Genomic DNA, 18,702 nt, shown 5'->3' with positions numbered 1-18,702 from the left:
GAGTGTGCAGTTGGGCCAGCTGAGGTGGCCGGTGCTGGAGCTGGCTGCTGCCTTTGGGGGAGTCTCCCAGAGCCCAGGTGGAGCCCTGCTGGTTGAGAAGGAAAAGGGAAACGGACTCACGCCCTGCTGCTCTCCTGGCCTTGCAAGAGCCACAGCATGTTCCCTGTCCTGAGGACATGAGCAACAACAAGCCCGAGCCATGGGGACAGCTTAGCCTCAGGCTGTCACACTGGCTAACCTCTGGGCCCCTGCGGTTTGCTTTCTGGGATGCAGTGCAAACAGGCCCAGCTGCATAGGCGTAGTTTGACTTCTATATTTGGGGGAGGAAAGGGTCCTAATACTATTAATAATAGGCATAGGTCTCACTGTGGATTTACTGATTGTTAGTGGTACTTAAGTTACAGTGTACTTGAAATCACAAATGCAGTTTTCATTCATTATTTAATCACCCGTCATTTTTTGTTTTAACTTATTTGCTGTGTTTACCAGCTACCACCTAAAAATCAACATAGCATAAAAAGAAATGATTGAATAAACAGAACCTAGCTCTTTCATGTAACTGTGTTGTTGACGTTACTTAACTGAAATGAAATCCTTATAACGTATCAGAATATGTGTCTTTCAGAAAAACAGGTAGATTAGCTTTTCTCTTTCCCTATGTCACCTTTTTAGAACGAAATACACCCTGTTCTCCTGGGATGGGAGGGCTTTGTTGCTGTTCAGTAAAACAAGTGTAAACTGTTTTCTCAGCACAAAACAGATCCTGTCCAGTAATTATGATTGTCTTTAGCACATGCAATGTACACATCAAACAAATCCGTTGCCAAAGCCTGCCCCCTTTGCCCATCTGCCTAAGCACCTTCCACTCACATTTAACCTTCCCTTGGTCACTCTCCTGGGCTTGACACAGTCAATGCTGTACACTGAGACACTGGGGAAGCAGCTCAGATCTTATGTTCATTTGCTACGATGTGATTAGCATGTGGCCCCTATGTCTAGAGGTCTGTGTTTCAGGGACACGTCTCTTATTTTAAAGGCTAGTAAAACTGAAATGGCCCCACGCTGGAGTTCCGCCGCAAGGGTCAGGAGCTGCTCTCCTGCCCTCCCCTTACGCAGCCCATGTGGGGAAACTGACAAAATCTGGGAGCCCCCAATTCCATGCATCAACTCTGTGAAGTACCCAGTGGAGGGGGGGCAATGCCCTCCCATGCCTTCACCCCCAGTCTCTGCCCATGCCCATCTGCCTGCACAGCCCAGGAGCTGGGAGGCTGGGATGGTGAAGGGAGGCTGATGCTGTGAGCTGCATCCCAAGCATCTGCAGGGAACCTCTGGGGAGGTGCCAAAGACAAGAGTAACCCAAACTGCTGAGATCCTTGAGGCTGCAGCAGGGACAGGCCCAAGCCCAGCCACACAGCCCCCAGGTTTCTGCTGGGGAAAGCAGAGGATGTTCCTCTTCAGTCAGCCAGGGGCTTTATCACTTGTCATGTGTCTTCTGGGGGAGTCTCTGATTCCCTGGCACCGAGGGGATGATTATTGACTCAGCCAGTGTAACAGGTGAATCCGAATGTGTCACTTCCTCTGCAGGGCTACCTGGGCCAGTGAGCCAGGGAGGGTTCCCCTTTGGGGGCTTGTCTAGGTGTGAGTGCAGGACAGAGTGTGGCCCAATACAGTCAGCCGTACAGGCCTAAAATGAGGCACCTCAATCTGGTAAATGGCCTGATTCTCACCGCGGCCAAGCACTCCGGATTGCTGCTGCCAGGCCTGGGAGCTGCAGGTGCCTTGCACCTTGGAAAACCAGCGCACTTCAGCAGAAGTGCCTAAATAAAAGGGGATTTGAGCCTAACATTATGTCCCTTACTTTGTCCATTTTGGCTGAAGTGTTGCCCAGAGTCACAGCATGAGTGACTGTCAGAGAGTCAGGCATTAACATCAGGCACCTGCTCAGCCTCCTACCGCAGTGGCAGAGGCAGCAAGAATGGCTGGTGCTTCGGAGACATTTCCCCAGGGGGGCAGTTGTCCCTGAGCCAGTGAGGTTGTGGCATAATTCAGCATCATTAGGAGGGCTGGCACGAACCTGCTGCGGGGAGCACTAACTATAATCTGTGCACTGAGCCCCCGTTCCACCACTCCATGAACCACACAGCTATTTCTGGAAGGCACTGAATACCCGGAGGCTTAAAATATCATTTCTTCTCATTTCAAACCCTTTACATAATGACTGATGTCACCTCTCCCTCGTGCTGGCTAACGGGGCCACAGCAGGTGCTAGGCAAGCTAGTGATGCCAGCAGGTAGGGGCTCAGAAACCCCGTTTTTTCCGCTGGCCAGTGCACCCCCACATAGCATGAGATCTGCTTTGAGCGGTGTGATGCGTGCAATGCCGGGTTTACAAGGGCGCCAGTGGCGCCCTGGAGCCGGGCCCGTGCTCAGAAGGGGCCCCGGCCTGCTCCACTTGCACTGTGCCCTGAGACCCCACCAGCCCACTGACTCCCCCCTCCCTGTCCACCACTTGCTTCTCTCGGCCTGCCCACCGGCTGGCCAAGGGCTCCTCTCCGCCCCCTGGCCTCACCCTCCAGCTTCTCTCTGCCTCCTGGTCGGAGCCCAGTGCACCTCCGGCTCCGGGCAGTCTCTGCTTCCTACCACCTGTGGGGTCCCACCTGCCTCCCTGATGCTGAGCCGCCTGGGACTGATGCAGAAGCCTGGCCAGTCCCGGTCAGTTAGTGTGGGGGGCTTGGCTGGGTGACGGACGGAGCAATTCCCGCCCTGGGACCAGCCCTGGCGGCTCAGCCTGGCAGACACAGTCGCCTCCCAGCAGGGCCAGTGAGTGGGGCCGGGAGGCAGGGCGTAGGGGAGTGGGTCTCTGGAGCGCCTGGGGTGGGTGCTGTGCTGTGAGGGGGTGGGGAAGATCTCTGTGTGTTGGGGCAGTAGGGAGTGGGGGTTCTGTGCAGGGTGCTGTGCATTTGTGGCAGGGTCTGGTGGGGGCGCTGGGCATAGCGGGTCCGGGGGGGCTTTGGCCATAGGGAAAGGGGGGGTTCCGGTGTTGGGCGGGGGGGCTGTGTGGCACGGAATGGACCCACTCCCGAGGGGAAGGGGCATGCTGGCAGCACAGGGCCGGGCGGGCCATCGTGCGTCTGGCAACTACTGGTTTGTAAATAGTTCCCTCGCACTGGGCTGGGCAGAGCGGGGCCACCCCTGCCATGCCATATTGCCCCTGGCTGGCCCCTTACTCTGGGGACCAACCCCCCCCCCCCCGTGCCATTCTCCATTGCCCCCATGGGGGGCCCACAAATAAGTTTGGCGCCGGGCCCACAAAAGGTTAATCCGGTCCTGGACGCACGGAGGAGACCGTGCTGCACAGCAGTGTCCACACTCAGCAGCTACCCCAGGAGCCCTCTGCACCCTCCCACATCTAAGGCCTTGGGTAAGCACCTACCGAGTCTTACACCATGACTGAGCAATGGCCAAAGGGGGTGCTCAAGTGCAACACGCAGGGCTGCCCTTGTCTAGGGCTGAGCATAGGGGAGAAGAGAGCAAGGGCTACATGCTGCCTGCAGCTCTCTAGCCTGCCAGCAGCCACAGGCTCCATCATGTCACCACCTCACCCAGCGCTGACCTCTTAATCCAGTGTATCATAATGGAATAAATACCCGCGCCTGTTCCACGCTGTCCCTAGGGACCAGCCAGGCCTGGTGGCTTCACAGGACCCCTTGGGCACCATCCTGCTTTGAGATACTTTCCCGCCACAGCACCACCATCCTGTTTTTGCTCAGATGCCAGCAATCAAGGATGGTATAAGCAGCTCCTCCTAACCCCCGCACAGGAGAGGCGATAATGTCCCGGCAGCTGGGTCCAAAGCCTGATCAGGGTACAAGTGAGATCTCTCTAGTTCTGAATGCCCTGTCAACCCGTCACCTTCACGGAAACACCGTAAAATTCAGTACCACGGGCAGAGTCTCTTCCAAAGAGCCCTAGTGCTGGGCGTCAGGACAAGGGGCATCTGCAGAGCTGTATGGGACCCGGGACTGGAAGAGCAGCAGGGGCTCTGCAGGTCAGGATTGAGGAGTATCAGTAGAGCTGTAAGTGGAAGGAGATCAGGTCTGGCATAGAGGGATGAAAGTGACCCCCAGAAATATTAGAGCTGGAACATGTCCAGGCTGATTAAATTAGGTTGCAATATGTTCCATTCCTCCCCTGGGGAGTTTGGGATAATTGCAGCCAGCTAATCCGTTCATGCACATCTGGAGGAAAACAGCTAAGAAAGGAAAATCCTGCTCTGTGCCCTCCACTGTGCATGATAAGCCCTCACTCTCGCTGATGGCAGGGCAGAAACATTTTAAAGCAGCTGACAAAGCACCAAACTAAGGCAAATCATCCCCATGGTCCAAACCATGCAGCTTGCTGCACCTCCCAATAAGACATTTTTGTGAGTATGTGGGGGATGCAGAGATCCAGACTCAGTAACATCGTGGGGAGGGGCCTGTCCATGCAGGATTGGGACACCCCTTTTCCCCACTCAGGGACTAGCAACCAACTGAGTTTGGTCAGCTCCTAGCAGAAGGTTGCCAGATTATCTGTCTTTCTAAGGTACCTGCATGGCCCCCCGGTTAGGGCAGTATTTGAGTGCCTTACAATCTTTATCGCATTTAGCCTCATCACATCCCTCTGAGGTAGGGAAGTGCTAATATCTCCACAGGGAACTGAGGCACAAAGAAATCAAGTGACTTGCCCAAGGTCATATAGGAAGCCTGTGGCAAAGCAGAGAACTGAACCCAGGTCACCTCAGGCCTAAGTGAGCATCCTAATCACAGGACCAGCCCTCTACTCTGCATGTCTCCTTTGCCTAAGATATTTAGACTCTGAGCGCAGCAGGGCAGACTCTGTGACTCATCAGGCCCCCGATGAATAATCTATCACACAGAGCCCAGGGGAGAATGCAGGATTCAGTGGGATCGGTTATCCAAGCCAGCTCATAAGAAAGCAAGCCTTTCCCCTCTTGACCCAATCCCACAGCGTCTAAGCATCCCAAAGTCCATATTGTATGTGCCCCATCCTACTCAGGGCAAGCAGTGCTAGATCGTGTGTCTCCTCTCATTTACACCAGTCAGACTGAGGCGCGATTGCATAGAGATCAATGGCGTTACACCAGGGTTCAAATGGTGAGAGAGGACAATCAGGCCCCAGCCCTTCCTTCACCTCCTGGAGGAGGGAGAATGGAGTCTGAGCTACTGGAGGCACCAGGACATGAGCAGAACCCTAGACAGGAGGCTGGAGCTACTCAGGAATAAAAACTCAACTAGGTATCCAGACAGGGGATGTGTGTGGCAACAGCTCACAGAAGTGGGCAGCCTCATTAGGGTTCATGAAGGGTAGCAAGAACGCCATCCCTCCCCCCGGATAACTTTTCTTGGGTGTAGAGGATGGGGGAATGGGGGGCAGAGCAAACTCAATGGAAGAAGAGCCATGCAGGGAGCAAATCATTCCACATTGGGTCCCTTTGCAACAACGTGCCTCAGAAGGTTTCCCAGGCCAGACCTAGAGAACCAGCATCAGCTCCCTCAGCACCCTATCACTGCTCAGGGGTTTTGAGCTCCCAGGCTGGCTGCAGCTGAGGCCCACTGACCTTGTGGGAGACAAGTGGGAGAGGAAGAACAATTTCTCAGCTCAGACCAGGAGAGCCCAACAACGAGGAGAGGGAGGAAAATGGCACCACGGAGGGCAAAGCAACTGCCAAGGCCATTCCAGTGTCCTCAGGAGGCAGCTGTGCAGATGTGTGGGGCCTACCCTGCTATGGAAGGGCCTGGAAAAGCCATAGCCCCATGGATAGAGAAGAAGGGAAGCAGGAGGGGGCAGTTAGAGGAGAAGGGGGAGAGGGGCTGTAGGGATAGTAGTGGGGAAACAGTCCCCCTGGACAGAGGTTGTGGGGGGCCCCTATTTGATCTGTACTTCCCAGGATTGCTGGGGTCAGACAGAGGCACAGGGGCCAGAAAGTCTGGGGCAAGTAGCAGCCTGGCCCTAGTACCAGACTTTGGGGGAAATTTAAAGTGACAAGCATGATGGAGGAAAGAGCCGAAAGGCCCAGGTCAGTGAGAATACAGGTTACCAGCTATTGAACCAAGAGACACCCCTCACCACCACCCTCTCTCTTGGCAGTGGTGACTCTCCCCACCCACAGCAATTTGGAACAAGGTCCCTCAATGGGACAGATACACCAGGGCTCAGCTCCCACAGCCTCTTGTGTAAAATAACCCCACGCAGACATGGGTCAGTGAGGGGGGGTCAGCAGGTGCCCCCAGAGTCACGCACATTGGGGCACAAGCACATCTCTCTGTTACCCCAGGAGATGACCTCAGGAATCAGGGATGGGAAAAGAAGCTTCTGTTGCGTAGAAGGTCTCACACGCTCCTGCAGTGAAGGGCTGACACTGTTTTGCAGCTCCCTGCTGCCGTGAAGGGAGCAGGGGAGCCGTGAAGGTTCCCAGGACTGGCCGGGGAAGCTTCCATCACTAGGTTTGCATTAGCCCCAAAGTGGTGCAGAGAGGGGGAGGCTCCTACCTGTAGGACACCTGCTTTCTGAAGGGCAGGTTCAGGAACTGCTCCTCCATCTGTGCCCTTGCAGCTGGGCTGTCTGCCACGCTGACTCCTCTCATCTCGTCCAGTTGAGGGTCCAAGTCCTGGTACAGTTGGAGGCCTGCAGGAGGCATCAGTCCTACACTCCCTTCTCTTGCCGCCCCTTGGAGGTTTCCCTTGGTCCCCCCATCCTCTCTGGCTGACACGCAGCCTCTCCAGCTACGGGGTGCTTCAGCCATTCCCAGCAGTGATATGAATATCCAACTGGACACCTTCCCAGAAGAGTCCTGCTCCTTCTGTGCACGCTGCCTGGTACACTCAGTCCAGCCCCACGGTGATGCTGCACCCCACTTCCCTCTCTAGGCCCCAGTGAGGTTCCTGGGGTGGCTTGAGTTTCCTGGGAAGAAAAAAAAAACAGTCCAACTTTTTGCCAATCTTATTTATCAGCTTCCTGGCTGGATGGTTAACGCAGCTCAGAATCTGCAGCTCAGCCTCAGTCCGTCTCCTCTGCCCCTTGGAGAGTGGTCAGCAAAAAGCAAACAGGAACAGTCTGGATGGGGGAAACCCAGGCACGGCTGAGCTCCTTGGCTGAGATCTGCTTGGCCCAGCAAAGGCAGGAGGATGAAGGAGAGGAGGGTCAACAAGAAACAGTCCTGATCAGAAACAGGGATCCAGGGAGGCAACACAGCCGTGAAGAGCACAGCTCCCACCAGGAGAGGGGCAGCCCAGCTCTTCCGCTGCTGGGAGAAGGGGTCAGGGCTGAGTCACCAGGGACCTCCGTGTCTCCTCCAACAGCAGCCAAACTCAGAAGCAAAAAAGAGCAAGGTGCCTGTGCACAGCTCCTGCAGCAGCCAGAAGACAGACAACGCACAGAGGGAGGGGGAAAGGGGCTGTGCTAGTGCTACACCGGAGCGCAGTGTCACCTAGAGACACTCCGAAACTGGCACATACCCCTGTGGAGCCCAGAGAGGTGCAGAGACCTGGGAAGACTGCACAGCCCTCACTGCTCTCAGCCAGGGCTCCCCCGCTGGCTGACATACCATTCTGGCTCAGTCTCTCCTCATTGAGCTAGCCGCCCAGTCAAGTTACCAAGACATGCAAATTCACACGCAGTGAGATTTGATTGGCCTGAAAAGCTGCACACGGCTGCCAAAGAGTTACGAAGAGTTGCACTGCTCTAGGCTCTGACGTGGGGTGGGGCTGTGGTGTGCAGCATGCCCAGGGCAGGGCTTCACCCTGTGTGTGTGGGGGGGTGAATGCCCAGTGGTAGGTAGGTCCATGCTATCTCAGTGACTCTCCTTCTCTCAGGCTCAGGACCAGCCCCAGCCCTGGCCCCAGCTCCTTCTTGTCCCTTTTTGATGAAAAGTAATTTCTCATCCCTGGTCATCTGGGGACTTGCCATGTGTCTGCCTCGTGTCCAGACCCCCCGGAGCAGAAAGTGCCTCCCTGGCCATCTCTCCTTCTCCTGCTGGTTGCAGTCGCTCCTTGCTGCCCTGGTCCTACTCCCCTCATTGATGCCACTCACCCCAGTGAGTGCCATGCTCACTCCCCGTCATCACCTCTCAGTTGGTACCCAGGGCAGCCTGCTGCAACAGCACGGGAATCAGCCTGAGTTTGTCTCCCACCTGCGAAGGCTCTTTCCAATCCCAGGAGCTCCCACCCTTGCCTTCTTCCTCCCTCAACCCCACTGGCTTCACTGGCCTTCCAGCCAAACGGGGTGAACAGAGCTCATCAGCATGTGTCTGAGAGTGCTTGCTGGAGAGTGACATGAGGTGCTCCCATGCCCACTCCTGGTCCAAATGCAGACTGGAGGATCATGCAAACACAAGCTAGAAAAGCCCATCCCCATCCTCAGGGACCAGGACAGGATCCTCCAGTCTAGTTGCCAGAACTTTGTCCAGCCTTAAGTGTCACTTGTGACATTTCCCCCTTGTTCTTCCCTTGCTTGGGGTTTACACCTTACAGATGCTGTGCACAGTGATCAAGCCCAGCTCCACCCACCCCACCCACGTAGTCGTGACTTGTCACATAGCCAAGCTCCCAACACGCAGCTCTTCTCTCTCTGTGCATGAGTCAGCTCCACCAGCCCCCAAATACATTTTGTTCCTCTTCTCTGGATTCCCTCCAGTTGATCATCAGCTTTTCCCAAGCTACATTCTCTGGGTGGAATTAACACCCAAAAGTTGCAGACATTCTCTGTCCCTGACAAAGTCAGTGCATTCTTTGTTTGCCAGCCGGGCTGAGAGCCGATTGTGTGTTGTGCAGTGTGTTTCCCGCTTGCATTGATGTGTGATTGTTTTATGGTTTATTGCTCCCCACAGTATTGCAGCACAATGGAAGAAAAGGCCATTTTTCTGGTACAGAGGTCCCCAGGGCTCAACATGGTATCCCAGGTGAGGTCTTCCCAGAGGATGACTAACCCCTTCCTGCTCTGGGACTGAGGCCTTTGAGTACCCAGCTCAAGAATTTCACCGGTGTTTCGTGGCCATATCATTGCAAACTACTATTCTGTTTTCTGCCCCGCACCCCAGGTTATTTTTCTCCAGCTGCATTTCCCCAGGCTGAGTCTTACCTTGCTGTTTGGGGCCTGCATCTCTCATTTGCCTCTCAGGTGCTTTTCTGTCTTCACTGGAGTTCATGGCTCCTCCCAGGTTGATATAATCTATGCTGTTCACCCATCATCTTTCAGATCAGTCAGGAAGAGTCCAGTATTACTGAGTCTTGACCTTGACTCGGGGTTTACTCAACTTCATGCATTACCCTTTGCTTATGTGGTATTTGAGACTGTGCCTTTAAGGGCGGAACTTCCCCGAGAAGAGAGTCGAGATGGGGCGCTGGGAAGCTCCTGTTGCTATGCACAGTCAGCCAGCTAGAACCGGACCCAGAGAAAAGCAGCTCTCTGCAAGCATCATAAGCACTTAGTGATCACTGAACCCCACATGGGAGCAGGAGTAGCAAGGACCTAAGAAATACCCTGAGTGGAAGAATGGGGACTCTGAACTGCTCCAGAATTAACTCTCTGGATACACAGAAAACAACAGGAGAAGGTTTACACCCTGCCCCTCCCCACTCTGTATCTGCAAGCAATGGGTGCCAGCAAAAAGGGAGATAGTCAGAAGGTTGCCTTATATTCCTAATAGCTGGTTCTGAAGCACGTGAAGCATAGTCAGTGAACTATGAAAGCGCATTACAGAGATTTGAGCAGTACTGTGCACTCCATGCCAAAATGAAATGCAAGAGAGAGGTTTTCAAGCAGAGCAAAGTGGAACCACAGGGGAGTTTGTGACTGCTCCAAGGCTGCAGAGCCAGTCTTGCAAGTCTGGGGTGCAGAGTCCCTGATAAGGGACCAGATAGGGATTGGAATCTGGGAAAGATATAAAACAGCGAGAGACTACTGGAAGCCCCAGAATTCACCCTGGACAAAGCAATCAGAATTTGCCAAGCAAGGGAAGTCACCCCGTCCAGAATGAAGCTTATGAAGGCTGGGCAGTGCTTGGACTGTGGAGACATGATAACTGATCCCAAATGCTACAAGAAAAGAGGCGTGAGGCAGTAGGGCATGGAGAGCTCAAAAGCAGCACACGGAAACCCACACAAACGGAGACAATGTCTGGCCTGCAGGCTGTAACAAGCTGCACTTCGCCTCACTGCCACACCCCCATTCTCATTCAGGCAGCTTTATTGTCCATCCAAACGAACCAGTTTCTCAGCTCACCCCTTACATTTTAAGGTTTCACTTTCTCCAGCTTCCAGGCCCTCTCACCCAGTCTCTCCCCCCTCCCTCCAACTCTTTTTAGCCTCACCTTAACTGATCCAACTGGGAGGGGAAGCCTCTGTTGCACGGGGGAGCTGGACTTACTTTAGTTAGAGTGTCAGCCACCCTGAGATATACCTCCCCCCTTTTCAGGAAAACCTGCCTCTTTCACAGGCACTTATTTTCTGAGCTGCAAGAGGGCGGGGAACAGGGGGGTTGGATGGGGCAGGGGTCCTGTGGGGGTAGTCAGGAATGAGAGGGGGTGGTGGATGGCGGCAGTCAGGGGTGGGAGGTCCAGGGGTGGTCAGGGGACAGGGATCAGAGGGTGGTGGATGCGGCAGGAGTCCCGGGGGGCAGTCGTGGGATAGGGGACAGGAGAGGTTGGATGGGGCAGGAGTCCCAGGGGAGCCGCCAGGGGGCGAGAAGCAGGGGGGTTGGATAGGAGGCGGGGGCCGGGCCACCCCTGGCTCGTTGGGGAGACACAGCCTCCCCTAACTGGCCCTCCATACAATTTTGGAAACCCGATGTGGCCCTCAGACCAAAAAGTTTGCCCAACCCTGCTTTAATTGCTGAGCTTCCCAGAGAGTCTTCTTATGCACAGTCAGCTGGAACCAGACACAGAATAAAGCAGATGTCTTGAAAGCATCTTAAGCTCTAAGTGATCACTGAGCACCCAGGCTTATGCTCCTTCAGTTGGTTTTCAATATATAGGAGAGAGTCATGCACAAGCCAAGTAGAGTTAATATGTTGCTAAGAAACTAACTCTCACTGACACCAGCTCAATTACACCTTCCCTTTATCCCCTCCACTTGGGATTTTATCAAAGGAAGTGATTGAATTTATCAGGCATGGATTGTGTTGTGTTCCATGGCAGACAACAGAGAAGTTAGGTAAAAACATAAATACTTTTGCTGGACGGTTGCATTGTAACACTACTTTCTCTCTTTGAATTCAGAATAACACATACGAACCCCAAAACAGAGAGTGAGAAAACAGGCTGCACCGTAAGGCAGCAAGGAGCAACTCATCCCCCCACCATTGTACTTGACTCTTTCCAGACTGGCTGGCTGCTGACTGACTCAGATCACATGGTTTTCCTCAGCGCTCCCTCGCCAGGAAATGATAGCTTGTCATTTTGAACCAGTTCCCAATACACCACATTTTGTTCCTCGTAAACTTCACCATGATGATAGCTCCCAGCTCCATCACCAGCCAGAAAGACTCACCATATGGTAGCACATTCCCTGCTACAGGCTGTTAGAGCAGCATTTTCACCCAGGGCAGGGGGTGGCAGAGCTACCACCCTTTGCCCCAGCTTTCAAAGTTGCCCATTGTGGGGTGACCTGTTTTTCCTTTGGGAGGAATGATATGGTTGTAGTGTGTGAGGTCATGAGCCATTCGTTCCTGCAACAGCTGGGAGAGAGGCAGCTAGAGCTCATATCATGCCGGTCCAAAGTCAATTTGAGAGGATCCAGATCCCTGTCCTTGAAGGGTCTGGCTCAGATTCAGCGCTGTGCTCAGCTTCTGGAATTTTCCTGACATTTCCAAAACAAGCTGGGGCTAGTCCCATCAGACTGCCCAAGTGAGCCCCAGCCATGCCTTTCGTTTCCCCCACCCCCGACTGTTACGTTAGCACCAATGCCCCTGCTTGCTACAGGAGTGCTTGTAAGGAGAGAGGGATGGACCAAGGTATGGTAGTTAATAGATGAAGTAAGTAACATGCAGCACTGTGTCTGAGTTTTATAAGCCCAATATAACTTCCTCATGTGTGCCCTTGCAAATGGCTTCTGGGGTGCAACTCTCAACACTGGCCACAGGAAAAGGAGCAGGAGTCCTAGAGGTGAGGGCATTTATTGCTCCTTTTCCTGGCCTTTCCCAGAGGAGGCACTTTAGGAAACAGGGCAGGAACACTGGTGGAGGGGGAGGGGGCTGGCCTCAGTTACTCCAAGCCCAGCCTATCTCAGCAGATGTTTAGGAAGCAAGAGCTGGTTGTGTGCCTGCTCACAGCTCTGCAGCCCTAACCTCTTGCAGCAGGAGGTGCTGTAGGCATTTCCAGTTTAGCTATATACTAACTCCTGGAGCTAGTTCATTAGTGATGTTTGTGCTGTGACATTTCCTCTAACACCTGTGCTTGACACCCTGGGCTAATTAGACAAGTCCTCTGCAATGATTCTGGGGTTGTGGGGGGGTGATTTCCATTCTCCCTGGGAGAACTGAGTCAGCATTAGCTGGGGGTGGCTGCCTGTGACATATTTCTCTTACTGGTGATGACTGTATTGAGGCTGTGGCTACAAGCAGTGGGCTTGGGGGAGGCCTGTGTTTGCTAGATCTCCTGAGTTACCTGGTGCACCAGCTCCCAGAACTTGGAGTACCAGCTGCAGGATATTGTTCCAGGAGCTGCAGCTAATAAATATCCTGGCACGGGAGAGAAGAGCAGGATGATAAACATCTCTCTCTCCCCCTCCCTCTTCTTTCCTGTCCATTGCTGCTGTCATCCTGTTTTTGTGTAGGAAGGCCTCACTGTCTCTGCATTTTGTGGTTCTTTTTCAGGCAAGCCACTGGGAGCTTTGCCTGCATTTGGAGCCCACGGCTAGCCCCTGTGCACCAGAAGGAAAAAGATGGGAGGGTGGAGAAGGGGCAAGTGATATAATACCCAGGGCAAAGACTGACCAAGGAGAGATGGGGGAGTCCAGGGGCCTCTGCAGGGTCTGTGCCAGCTGCAGCTCTCTCCTGCCCATCTCCTCAGCTGAAGTAGGACAAGTCAGGGTGTGGGGCTGGAGTTTTCAGGGAATCTGCTGCATACAGTAGCTGATTCTGCCACTGAGGGGAGCAACCCTATCTTGGTCTTCAGTTGGGACCAGCTCTGATGTGTGGTGTGGCACCCCAACTGCATGGTCACTGGGGGTAGCGAGCAGCTGCTGCTGAGGCAATGGATGGACTCTGAGGTGGGGCTGGAATGGAATCCTGGGGAGCTCATCTCACCTCTCCCTTCTCCCTATTGAGCAAGGGCATTTTCTAATTCAAGGGTGGGTCTCTGCAGGTTGGCGGCTGCTGTATCTCTGTGGGGCAGGGACAAGAGGGAATGGGCGGGGACAGCCCATCATTGCAGTACAGAGCCCATCTGGGCATTTCCTGCCACTTGGCTAAGCATTTGGGACAGAACAGGTTAGCTAAGGGAGCCAAGTCCTTGGGTCTTTGCATTCGGAGTCACTTCCTATTATCACTGAACCCTAGGGCGAGACTCAGCCAGACAGCGAAGCAGGGGGATGTCATGCTGAGGGGAGGAACTCCAGCGCTGCTCACCTGCAAACTTTGTCTTGGCCAGCTGGTGGGAAGAATAACATGGGCTTTTAACAGGTGCCTGAAGAGTTAGGCTTGAGGTGGGCCTTTGGGGCTCAACTCCAGGGAATGGGGGCCTGCAAGGTGACCTTCACTATTGATTGACACTAAGAAACACAGGAGAGCTTGTATGGGACTTTTAAGAATTGTAAATGCTATCTGGTTACTGCACTTTTCACGTCTGGAACGTTCCTGGTGGTGGCAGAGTTTGAAGCACTGGTCAGCTGGAGCTGGTAGGGCTGAGCAATAAAGTGAGACTGGAGGTGGCTTGTAAACAAGGGACTCGCTGCAATCCATGAAGGGACTTCGGCATTACAACGCTGAGCATCATGGGCCCTAGGAAATCACAGGAACAACACTGTGATCCACAATGCCTGGGCTACGCGCCTAGGTTTCCTATGCAAGAACTGGGGAGAGCTGGGTGCCTTACGATGGGATCCACAAAAGCCAACATGGTAGGCTGGGAGCCACCTCAGCTAGCCAATGGGAGATGCTGGTTAGAGGGGTATGCCCCTTCCAGATGTAGGTGCCTGGGGCTGGGCTGCAAGGAGATGCCTATCTCGGCTTAGTGATCCACAAATGGGAGCCAGCCTATGGCTGAGGCACCTAAGGTGTGTATCGCAGGAATGAGTTGGGTGCCTGCCTCACATCACACAAAACAGCTGGAGGAAGATGTGATGCCCAGCTTGTAACCCAGTGCCTACCACACACACCTGGGGTGTAAGAGACCCAGGTTCAATCCCCCCGCTACACCCACACACACTTCTTGAGTGGGAGAAAGGATGGAGACGGGGTCTCCCACCTCTCAGGAGAGTGCTCTAACCACTGAGTTCTGGGGTCACCAGATGTGAGGTGAGGGGCCTCCCTCAATCTCTCCTGTTCCACTGTGGCAAAATAATGAAAGAGTGACGGGAGCAGGGGGACTGGCCCCTGGGTCTCTGTGCTCCCAGGTAGGGGCCCTGACCACTGGACTAAGGAGTCATCCTCCCTCTCTGGCCCAATTACTATTGAAGTATTTGTTTGCAGTGATGCAGGAGCCATTGTGTCAGAGATCGGGTGACCATATTTCCCAAAGGGAAAATGCGACACCGAGCCGGGCTGGCCCAAGGCCCCCTCACCACAGGGCTGGCCCCAGCAGCTCATCCAAGGTGCCCCCCCGCCAGGCTGTCATTGATCACTCGAACCCTGCCGATATAGTAGTGGCACAAACTGCAACTTGCACGTTTCCCACCAGTAGCAGTTGCTGCCACGTAAGGATGGGCAGCGCGCTGAGCTTACTCAGTCCATGCGAGCATGCTCAGTACAACCTACATAGGAAATTCTGCCAGGGAGCAGTTTGTGCCACTACACCAGCCCCCCACTCGAGGCTGTCGCTGGAACCTTGCCGGCCCCCCACACACTGGAACCCTTCCTCCCCCCCCCCCTCCAGCCCAGCCTTCCCAAGGCAAGGGGCTGGCATCTCCACTCCCCCCTAAATGTTCCTTGCACGGCACCCCACTTTTTTGACAAAAGTGAACATTTGTCCCATTCACTCTTGCCAACTTGATCAGTTTGACAAGAGCAAACGGGACAAATCCCACTTTTGCCAAAAAAAAAGTGAGGACAACTGGGACAGGGCTTAAAAAAGGAACTGTCCTGGTCAAAATGAATAGTCTCCCTACTCAGAGAGAGCATGAGAGTGAGTCTGCAGTGCAGTCTTAGGGTACCCACCTGGGAGGCAGGAGACATGGGGCCCAGGCCCCCTGCTCTGATAACGCTTTAATTATTTACCGTGGAACAGTTTCAACAGAAGAGCCTGAGGAAGCCGCACATCAGACTATCCCATAGCTCAGTGGTTACAACACCGCCCTGTTCAAATCCTTTCTCCCGCTCTGGCAGAGCGGGGAGAATTGAACAGGGGGCTCCCATATCCCAGATGTGCGCTCCAACCACGGGGCTAAAAGTTACAAGGTGGACAGCAGTGGCTCCACCTCCACTCAGATTTTGAATTGGACCTGCTCTGGTAGGCAGCCTCTGAGCACACCTACCGGATTGGGCCCCCACAAGGATATATGTTGCCGAACACCTGTCTGTCCCTGGTTCATGGCTCACGCTGGGGCTTAGGCAGGAGTGATGCATCTGAGCGCCTAGAGGGAGGCAGGTGTATGTACATGTCCCGAAACATAGGCACCGAGGGAACTTTGATTCTGAAAACTTACACACTGAGTTTAGGTGCCCAAGTTCCAGCTTTGTAGACCTAGGACCTTCTCCCTGTGCTAACTCTCTTGCTAGTTAATTTTCTTGTTGTTCTGATCCAGTCAGTCATTGCAGTTAAAGTGAGAGCTGTGATTGTCTGGGAGTTATAGCAATGATCAAAGGATCCTAAAATGAATATTTTTCACAGCTCTACAATTTAGCCTGTGGATTTTGATAGCAAGAGGATGTTTCAAGAAGATGAAGGGAAATTGGCTGCTGTCAGCAAGGAGGTCTGGTCTTCTCAGCATACATCAGTTTTAAAGGGCTGGAGCCTTCAGAAGTTCAGAACGCTTCCTTTTAAGAGCACCATTCTTGAGTCACTTGCCCTGAATGTGTGGGAATAGCAAAGGAAGATGTGATGAGTCCTTATTTGTGTGATGAGCTCAGGGAGGCTCCACAGAGAAAACAAAAAGGTGGTCCCTGTCCTGCTGGTGTTTCCATTGTTGGAGAGCTAAAAGATCACGAGATACAGGGAGACACACACCTACCTCTGGAAGGGGCACAATGGGGAGGGATGGAATCTTACACGCTATCACAGAGTTAGCTGGTTGCTTGTTTAGGAAAGGTACCAGAGAGAAAAATCCTCCAATCTCTACTTAAACCCATCTAAAGCCTGCAAACGATGAGCAGCCCCCACACCAGAAATGCATAGAGGGAAAAGCCAGACCTGAGTACATTCCCTCCCTCAACATCTTTCTGCCTCACCCTCTTTCCCTGGTGACAGACCCTGCCAGACATCACCTAAAGAGTGTGCGTTATTTTAAATGCATGTCACTGACTGACCGGCAAGTGCAGCCCATCCCAGGTCAGGATACAAACTGCAGCCACATGGGTCATAGGGCAAAAAGGAAAGTCAGACTTCCTTTTCTCTCCTTTACGATGTGGACTGAAATAGAGCGGGGCAGCCACCTCTCCCTGCAAAGGGACTCTGGAGAGACCCCATGTCAGAGGATAACCAGCCACAGGCACTACATCAGATCCTCGGGTGCAAGCTCACCCAAAGACAGAGCATCTCACACCCCAGTCAGGTAGTGGGTCCATTCAGCTCCCCACAAAGAAAATGGTCAGAAATAACAAGCCCTGTTGTTTTAATGGGTGACGTCAATTCAGATTCGCACCTTTTCCATCTCCATAAAGTTCCAGCTGTGAAAGCAGCCAGTCAGAGGGGTCTGAACAAAAGGCAGACCACAAGCATGGAAACGTAAGAAGGGGCCACTTCAATCCCACAATCTGGGATGGAGCCATTTGGAACTTTCTAGAAAGCTAAGGGCCTGATTCTCCATTGCCCTGCACGTTATGCAAAGTAGGTGTTAAATGCTACCACTTTCGCTGCTGTAAATGGCTACAACAGGTGCAGGATAACAGAGAAACAGGCCCCAAGTCTTTACCCTAAAAGTAGGTGCAGACATTTTGTCGTGATGCTAGCAAAGAGATTTAAGTGCTGCTTTAACTGGAACGAAACCTTACCTATGGATCTACTAACGATACCCCTGTCCATAGACATAACAGCTCTAGGCCCATTGTTAGCACTTTACAGATTTTTGTTCATAATCCTCACCCACCCATGGGAGGAAGGCAGTAGCCCTGTGTTACAGATGTGAAAGCTGAGGCACAGTGTACTCCTGGGGGAATTCTGCGCCACTGCACATGCACAGAATTCATGCCCCCCGCAAATTTCTTTGCTTCTCCGCAGAAAAAATGACTTTCTCACAGGGAAGCAAAGGGAAGCTGCAGGAGCAGTCACATCATTTCAGGCAGCCGGCAGAGCTGGGGATCAGCCAGTGGCTGCTACCCTGAGCCGGGATCAGCTACTAGTCCCAGCTAGGCTGGAGGCAGGAGAGGACAAGACTTCCTCTTCCCTTGCGAGGTGTGGCTGGGTCTGTGTCAGACTCACCCCCAGGAACTTCCCCCAGCTGCAGGAAGCTCAGCATCCTCCCCTGCTTCCTGCCCCCCATCGCTCCAACTGCGGGGGCAGGGGTCACTGTACAGGGAGCTGCTCCCACATTTGCCCAACCCCCCTTCATCTGGACCTCCCGTACACAGACACCCCTGCCAAGCCTCACCCTGTACACCCAGAACCCCTCTAGCCCTCCATACCCAAACCCCACCTCATTGAATCTCAACCCCTGCATCTGGAGCCCCCTGCACCCCGACCCCCTGCCTCTGGACCCCCACTCCTCCACCCAGACCACCCCCCCACTGAGCTCTCTGCACTCAACCCCCCACCCTGATGAGCCTCACCCCCCACCACCCTGAGCCCCCAACATTCAGACCCTCATGCCACTAACCCCCCAAGTAGCTGCAACCAGACCCCCACCCCACCAAGCCCCACTCCCCCAGCACTCAGACCCCCCTCCTGAGACACCCAGACCCCTCCGCTGAGCTCCAACCACTTTCACCTGGAAGCGCCTGCAGAGTCCCATTGTCCCTGCACCTGGAACCCCCCCAACGAGCATCTGTATCTCCAGATCCCCCCCACACCTAGACCCCCCACTGAGCTGCCTGCACCCAGATTGTCCCACACCGAATCCTCTCACCCCACACCTGGATCCCCCGACACTTGGATTCTGCCTGGTTGAGCCTGCCTTCCCACACCTAGTGCGCCTTGCACAGAGGAGCAGGCACAGGCCTTTTGCTATGTCAGGATTGGGTGCAGCCTCACCACTGAGTCCATGTCCCGGGGTGGGGGGGCTGAAGGGTGATCTCCCACCTTCATACAGCCAGTGTTCTGTGCTCCCCACTGCCATGCTGGAGCCTCTGCATTTATTTATTGACAAATAAAACTTGCAGAATTTTAAAATACTGTGCG

At 53.8% G+C, this 18,702-nt stretch overlaps 1 protein-coding gene across 3 annotated transcripts in view; it reads right to left on the bottom strand.

The window, feature by feature from the left end:
- Positions 1–7,360, bottom strand: part of DGKZ (diacylglycerol kinase zeta) — a 105,670-nt gene extending 98,310 nt beyond the window's left edge. For 2 of the 3 annotated variants that reach the window (XM_074955358.1, XM_074955360.1), the window contains exon 1: positions 6,551–7,359. In XM_074955358.1, coding sequence (XP_074811459.1) covers positions 6,551–6,804 — 254 coding nt within the window. In that variant the 5' untranslated portion in view covers positions 6,805–7,359. Of the gene's footprint in view, positions 1–6,550 lie in introns of all 3 variants that reach the window. The other variant, XM_074955357.1, reaches the window with a different exon arrangement.
- Between the last annotated feature and the right edge of the window lie 11,342 nt (positions 7,361–18,702).

This window comes from Natator depressus, chromosome 6, assembly GCF_965152275.1.
Source record: "Natator depressus isolate rNatDep1 chromosome 6, rNatDep2.hap1, whole genome shotgun sequence".
Lineage (NCBI taxonomy): Eukaryota > Metazoa > Chordata > Testudines > Cheloniidae > Natator > Natator depressus.
This window is presented reverse-complemented; position numbering and strand designations above follow the sequence as displayed.